We start from the raw sequence: 8,568 nt of genomic DNA, 5'->3' as shown, positions 1-8,568 counted from the left end.
GTAAGAGTTATCATCCATTTATATACTCTTTAATTATCTTATTTCTAGTCGATGTGAGACTAAATTTTTTTAAATAAATAATTGTCACTAATAGTAAATTTTGGTATGATGTAAATACATTTTTAGTGGCCATTATATATTAATCATTAATTCTTTTATTAAATAATAAAATAAAGACAATTAATTTATTACCGTTAAATAATTGTCGGTAATAATAGATTTTGTTGTAGTGATAATACATGTGTTACGCATGAATGTTCTCCATTATCATACAAATACTATTAAAGATATTTTTTAGAGGTTTCTCCAAGATTGATTACACCAATTGTGCTTAGTCCATTGGGGATTCACAGTAGAATTAACCCCCAACCTCCTAAATCGCTTCCAATCTTGAAGAACCATCTTCATATCAGCCATTTTTGCAGTGATGCTTCTACAACAGTTGGCATGGACGGTGATGACTTCCCTAAAATCTTTGCTATCTTCACAAAATCCACTAAAATAAAGGGTATCCAAATACCTAACTCTAAGCCTCAAATCTTTGATTATACCATTTACAAAGAGGTCCAAAAGCACATCTTGATCATTTTTTCCTGTGACATTATCCTTTTGATCATACCATGTTTCAAATAGGGAAATAGTCTTGTTATTTGACCTCACAAAGTAAAATCCAGTGTTGATTGGACTTTTTGACCAAGGATCACCAAGATATCTATCTGTACTAATTTGGAGATCTTCTGTCTCATTCTTGCTTAACCTAATAAATGGGTTTCTTAACCACATTATATCAGTGTCCTATGAGAAAAAAAATGTTACATATGAATAAGAGAAATGAAGGTTGAAAAGTAAAATTGATATAATTCTACATTTAACTATTCATTTTTTTATATGAGAAGCTAAACTTAAATTCACGCAACATTCCTTTTTACATTATCATTGGGATTATATCAATAGATTGTGAACAATTACAAGCAAATTATATTTAAGGCCTTGGATATTCTCTTTTGTTGAGTAATCATACGATCATGTTAAACAAAGAAAGATTCAACTTTTATGAAATGTAATCAGTGATTAATAAGTTTTACAGTAAACATATCAGTCTTATTTGGTAAAATTTGTGTTTTCTTCTCTCTCCAACCTAATTATATAATATTACCTAATAATAATAGTAAAATGAAAACAAAACAAGGATGGGAAAAAATCAATTAGATTTAAAGAAAAAAATGAAAAAAGAAAGTTAAAAAAAAAACTTATTTTTTATTTTCTCTTCAGTCAAATAAAAAAAATGTATCTTTTTTTATTATTTAATTAAAAAAAAACATGTTTCTAATTAACGTATTTTATTTTTTCAAAATTTGATATTATATCCATCCCCAAATGTTTGTTATTAATTGTATAATAATCAAAATTTATGATAAGGAAACATTTTTTAATATGTAACTCATTTTATAATTAAAATTTGTAATAAATATCTATGAATACATAAGTTATATTTTGGAATATGAAAATTGGATGTTCAATTCAAAACTGGTTGAGAGAATATTTTTGACTAATTCTGACATTCAAAAGAAGAAAAAAGAATATTAAGAATATAAGCTAATTTTAGATCAACAATTCAATTCTGTGCACTTAAACACGAGAAAGAGCTACTGTACGAGACGAAAAATGGATGAAAAGGGTATGTACCGTGAAAACAACGTTGTAGCCACGTTTGAGAACTTTCAACACAAATTGAATCTTTATCCACGTCATTTTGATATAATCTTGAGACATGTAGATTTTCTCACCTTCAAAATCAACTCCATCTATTTCCAATTTGAAGCAATTCAACTTCAGAAATTGACACCGATCATAGGCTGTTTGATCAACTGCTCCTATCAAAAGGTGATTAACAAGAGACCTTGTTCCCTCTCCAAGCCAAAGATTACCAAGAAAAAAATCAAGCATAGTGCTATCACTCTCTACATCTTGATCTACATAGGCCTTGTTTACTACAACAATTATCACTGTTTTGTTTCTCATTGAGGCTTTAGCCAAACTAGAATCAAGGGCATCTCCATATGCTTCAATGTTGGTGGTATTCTACAATATGTATGAACAAATGAACAAAAAAATATAATCAAGAAAAAAAAATCAAACTCCATATACACTTGATGCAATATAAGTTAAAGTCATCTATGACAATGGAGCGTTACTCTTTTGATTATATATGTAGAATTGAAATTAAATTTCAACTAGATTATGTAGAATAGTCGTGATTTCTGAAGAATACCCAAGATTCGTTTTGATGTAAGAAATAGAATATGGAAGATCTGAAACTTACAAAATTTGTTTTTTTGCAGAGTTGTTCTTTCTGGAATAAGGCTATTTCATTGGAGGAAAAAGAGGAGCAGTAGTGGTACAACAAAATAACCCCAGCGAAGAGTGATGTTGCTGCGATTGCAAAACTGCCAAATTTTTGTTTAGGATTAAACATGATTCTCTATCTCTCCGTTTCTTTGTACGAGTACACAAAACTAAATATTTGTATAGGGTTAAAGGATATATATATATATATATATATTATTTGTATTATTAAAACCAATATTGGTAACAAAAGATTTATATTTAATATATTAACGTTAAATGATATTGAACTTAATTGATTATTTTAAGCAAAGTTTTAGACTCTCTTATATTTGAAAAGAAAACTGTGATTAGTCACTTTAAGTAAAGTCTCAAATAAAAATTTATCATTAACTAGTGGATATTTTATATTAATAATAAAATTAAAAAACAATTATTATACCTTAATCAAACAACTAAGCTAATATATATATATATATATATATATATATATTTTTTTTTTAAAGGAGGAACTTAGATAATATATTAATTTAATATTAATAAGTTGATAAATATATTAAAATAACTTCACTTATTTTTATATTAAACAATTGGACTACATATTATATTTAATAAATAAATTATTCTTATTGAATTTTTTGAGAAATAAATTTTACTAATAATATATTAAGGATATTTTTATTAAATGTCATACGTTTATTACATTTAATAAATAAATAAATAAATAAATAAATAAATATATATATATATATATAATTTATATTTTAAGGATATTAAAATATTTATTATGTTTCAATATTTAAAATATTTATTTGATAAAACATCTTCAAATAAAATATTGAAATATACAATAACATAATATATGAATATGTAATAATTATTGTCTTAAGTGCTATTCTTAATAATTTTAAGGTATATTTTATTTAATAATATAATATTTAATATTACTTCTTAATTGTTTATTTATTTTGATGAACACTTGATGATTTATTTTTGTACAGGTAGGGGGGTTCGGCCACCACCCCATCGGCCGCCGAATGGCAGAACCAGGAAGCCGAATGCCAATCGGCCACCAGGATCAGCCTAACATCATTTGGTACTCTTAATCAAATATTAGAGGTTAATTAGTCGATTAAGGTGTATTACCTAATACGGTAAATATGTCGCAGGGCCCATGGGGCCCAAGGCCCATAAATATCAGTATAAATAGCTCAGGACCAAAGGTAACGTCACTGTTCATTAATTATCCTAGATATTCGTGCTTGTCCTGACTTGAGCATTGAAGTGCCTTTTGCAGGTACCAACCCCTTCACCAGCGTATTGGATCGGAGCCTTCGTTCGGCCTTTGGACTACGAGAAGACTTAGTATGCCCTTCAGACAGGTACAATTTTAGTTATGATATATTAGTTATTATATTTATTAATACTAGATTCGATACCGCACGGTTTATTTTAGTAATATTATTTTAATTTTATCAATATTAGAGAGAAAGACACATTTTCTACCTTTAAATATTTTTAAAAGTAAAATAAATAAATAAAAATATAATAGTATAAATGATTATCTCAGAGTTATTAATAATAATTATTAAAGTTAATTTTTCTAATAATCAAAGATATCAGCGTTCATAAATTATGGAGAAAAAAAATAGTTACAGAAAAAAGTATTTCTTTATATATTAATTATTTGATAAAACATCTTCAAATAAAATATTGAAATCTATAATAACATAATATATGAATATGTATTAATTATTGTCTTAAGTCCTATTCTTACTTGCTTCAAAAAAAAAATGAAGTCCTATTCTTACTAATTTTAAGGTATATCTTCTTCAATAAATATAATATTTAATATTACTTCTTGATTATTTATTTATTTTGATGAACATTAGATGATTTCTTTTATTTCACGGAAATAATTTTTATAATGTCTAACGGTTAAATTTTATAAAAATCTAATAATGATTAATAAATATTAAAATATTTTTATCCATTTTTCCCTTTTATTTTGATATATTTATTTGTTTATTATAATTATTTTCAATAACAATTTATTTTATATATAGCAGTATTACATACAGGTGAAAATTATTGGAGGAAAGAAATATTTAAAAGGAAAGTTTTAAAGAGAAAAAATTATTCCCTTTATATTATTTATTTATTTATAAATTATAGACAGATGATATGTTTATTAAATTTATATTATATTTATATAGCAGGAAAAGGTATTCTATGTCTGTATTAAAAATAATAATTATTTTTATAAATAGTTATAATAATTTCAGAGTAAAATAAAAAAAAGGAAAAGAATGAGAAATTATTCATAGAAAAAGATAGTCTTAGAAAATTATGAAAAATAAATAAAGGATAAAATGATACATGTAAAAATAAAAATCAAAGGTAGTTATTGAAAGTGATATTCCTTTTACATATTAAAATAGATATATCATATAATAATACACTGATGAATTCATAAATAGATTCAAATAACATATGTCATATTGACGAGGTTTGAAATTGACACATCACATATATGTTAAAATATTAACAATTCAATAAATATATAAATTAAATTATAGAAGAATCCATCTAACATTAATGATAATATATTTTATAATAATTAACCTTTTATACGTAGACAAATCATTGTTATTTATGTTTTTTATTATAATAACTGGGGTATATGACTTTGTGCCTCGATATTAAATAAAAAAATGTTAAAAATAATAAGATGAGTGAGAGAGTAATTGTGTAAGTAACGAAAAGTTTTAATTTTATTTTTTTTTTGCTTACATTAGAAGTTGTCATTTGCATCAAAGATTAACGATAGTTTTCATTTACATGAAAAGTTTTCAAATCTTAACTAAGACATGAGCAGTTACATAATTTGGATTGTGAGTGAGAAACGGAAATAGTTCAAGTGAAAAAATAAATAAAATAAAATAAAACCATACAAAAACCAAACAAAAAATTAAAAATAAATAATTATAATATTAAGGATATTAGTTTAACTAAATATGAAAATTAAAAGTAGTTATTGAAAAACAATTTTATTTACATAATGGTATAGATTATATAATTAAGGTAATTTTGATTAGTATCATATGTGTGTTATATAGGGTCATTAAAATGGATCGACGTGTCTTATTTGGTTTAGTCCACTTTTTAAGTGGGTTGGTCATCTCCAGTTCACCAACTTTAATGACAAAAAATTTTAATTTGGTTTAACCCACCACAAGGTGGTGGATTAAACAGGTCGGTCCATCAATCCACTTAATTTTTTTTAAAAAAATTATAATTTAAAATAAATTCTAATTTGAAATTAATTTTGATCTAAAATAAAAATTGTCAAACTAAATATCATACACATATAACAATCAAACAAAAAAAAATATTGTCATTGAAGTAGTTGTCCATCAATATTACAGTTTATTAGAGGTTTAAGTAAATAAATCTATAAGAATTTCATGTTATTTAACATCAACTTTATCTTTCTCTATAAAAAAAAATGGTACCTTGTTAGAATAATACATATATAACAATAAATGTTTAAGTGGTTCCAACTAACCCAAATTAGTTTAAGATGAAATTTTACAACATTGACGCGAAAGAAAAACTAGTATATTTTGTAAATATTAACATTTATGGAATATAAATTATTGTCAATTTTATCTTTTGATTATAAAATATATTTCTTCATACTTACTTAAAAAAATTATTTCAAATTATAAATTTAAATAAAAATATTATTAAAATTAACTTCATATCATATAATTATAAAAATTTGATTAATTTAAATATGTAACATAAAAAATTAAAACTGTCATATAATATTAAACAAACATCGGGAGTAGAAATTAACCCACTAGTTGGCGTGTCCACAATCAACTCAAAGGATAAACAAGACACAGGTAGTTTCAATTTGGACACGCAAGCATGTGATATGAAAGAGTGAGTTGCACCAGAATCATACAGAACAACTAAAGAAGTCTCATCGATGAAACACATACCCTGGATTAAGTATTCGGATTGAGCGATTTCAGCACCACTCAAGGCAAATACTTTCCCCATAGCTCTCGGTTTACTAGCACTCCCACTAGCTCCCCACCGACTCTTTCTTACTCTAGGGTAGTCACTGTGACACCCTCTATCCCCAACATACATATATAATAATAATAAAAAAAACATCTTCTTGGGTTAAATAAAATCTTTAGAATTAAAGCAATGGTTCCATTAACATAAGAGTAGAGAATTTACATTCGTAAACTTAAATCATGGTCAAATGCGGAATTTATATGAAAATGAAACATGAGTTTTTCCAAAACAAAATAATAATAATGAAATCCTAAACTAAGCCTAACTACGCCCCGATGCCACATATCCTATCAGAGCACGCCCAACTGAAGCCTAAGCCTCATCACCAACATCCTCATGTTGATGATCACTTGCAACACAATAAAATACACATAGAACAACAAGGGAGTGAGAAACATCTCACTCAGGTTCAGGTGCAAAAATAAAGGTTAGACAGCACACACACAACAAACATAATACAAGTCACAAGCACAAATCACATGTAAACAATACACATACACATCAGTATCACATGCACACTCATTTATCATGCAATGATGTCATGGACTCGACTCATAAATGCATGCATGTGGCGCCAATCACATATCACATATCACATATCACTGGTGTGCTGCCTAAACAACACACCTAAGGTAGTCTAGGAGTACATGTAGGGAGCTACCCATACACTATCAACTAGAAAGATGTATTGTTAGGGTATGGTTTGGATAGCGAAGCTGCGCAAGTTACGTCTCGTGCTCACAAACGGGCGAAATTGAGACATCCAAACCACATTATCCCCTAGGACTCCCCCAAGTTGTTACACAAGGAGGGCCTTCCCTAATGGTGTACTCCATATCGTACCCTTCACATAGATGCACATGATGCATGTCACACACATTCACACTTCATGGACTCATCACTTTACTTGTCATAGTTACTCATATATCATGTCTCATTGTCACATATCATCATATTTCATATCTCATATTCACTTTTCACATTATTTCATCATATTCACATAATCTCCAAGAGCACTCTAAATCCTATCAAAACATATTCAAACTCAAAATTAAATATACATTCATGCTCAGTAATCATCAGGAAACACAACAAAAAACTCAAAAGGTAAAATAGAAAACATTCAAAATTTTCCTGTTTCTCATAGGGTTCTCTCAAGAACCCACGGAGCACTCTAATTCATATCAAAACTTGTTTATTTTCAAAATTAAACACATATTTACACTCAACATCACACAAGGAACTCAACAGAACATTCATAAAGCAAAACAGAAAACTTTCATAAAGTGCCTATTCCTATCAAGTAAGGAATTGGAGGCCAATCCTACTACCCAACAATTATTCCCACACCCTCGAGCGAGGTTTCTCACTCGCCCCTTACCTTGATAAGCAGAAGATGAAGCTATAGAAGAATCTGATTGGTCTCCTTCTCTTGGTTCTCCTTGGTCTTCAGAGAGTGTAGAAAGGAAAATGAAGTCAGAAGCATGAAATGCTTTTGGTAGCCTCAAGTAACCTCCTAACTCCTGATAACTCATGGCAAGCTTTATTTGATCTTCAATTATGGAGATTTTAGGTGCTTTATGGTAACCTTTCACACTACACAAATATCTCATAGATCTCAAGAAATACAAATAGAGAGAGAGAGATTTCGAGCTATATGGAATTGTGGATGAGTTTTTCAGCCCCCGAGAGCAGTATCTGATGCACCTATTTATAGATGTCAGGACTGACCAGAACGGTCCGTTCTGGATTCGAAATGGCTCGTTCTGGGCAATTCCATTATGGGTAAAATGTGAATCTGGAACGTCTCATTCCCAAAGTAGAACGACCCGTTCTAGATTCAAATTTTACTCATACTAGCCTGTGTTGGAACAGCTCGTTCCAATCTAGGGTTTATAGGACTTTTTAGTAGTTTGGAATGGCCTATTCCAGTTTGGGAATAACCCGTTCTGGGCTACTAAATTATCCTTATTGGGATTTGAGCCTTCTGATGTCATATCATGTTGTTTTCCCAAGCTTTGGGAGCTCCTTTCTTTGATAATAAAAGTCCATTTCTTTATTTGTATGCCCCGAACGAAATTAGGTGTCTACAATATTTATAAAATACATTTAAATATCAAAATAGTT

General features: G+C 28.0%; 1 protein-coding gene across 1 annotated transcript; it reads right to left on the bottom strand.

The window, feature by feature from the left end:
• Positions 1–215: 215 nt before the first annotated feature.
• On the bottom strand, positions 216–2,648 carry LOC109791178 (uncharacterized protein At1g28695). Its single transcript, XM_020350444.3, has 3 exons — positions 2,324–2,648; positions 1,687–2,082; positions 216–795 (listed from the first exon to the last, which is right to left on the bottom strand). The coding sequence occupies exons 1-3, from the start codon at positions 2,474–2,476 to the stop codon at positions 295–297; spliced, it is 1,050 nt and encodes a 349-aa protein (XP_020206033.1). The 5' UTR covers positions 2,477–2,648; the 3' UTR covers positions 216–294.
• Between the last annotated feature and the right edge of the window lie 5,920 nt (positions 2,649–8,568).

This window comes from Cajanus cajan, chromosome 3 (assembly GCF_000230855.2).
Source record: "Cajanus cajan strain Asha chromosome 3, NIPB_CcT2T_4, whole genome shotgun sequence".
Classification (NCBI taxonomy): Eukaryota; Viridiplantae; Streptophyta; class Magnoliopsida; order Fabales; family Fabaceae; genus Cajanus; species Cajanus cajan.
This window is presented reverse-complemented; position numbering and strand designations above follow the sequence as displayed.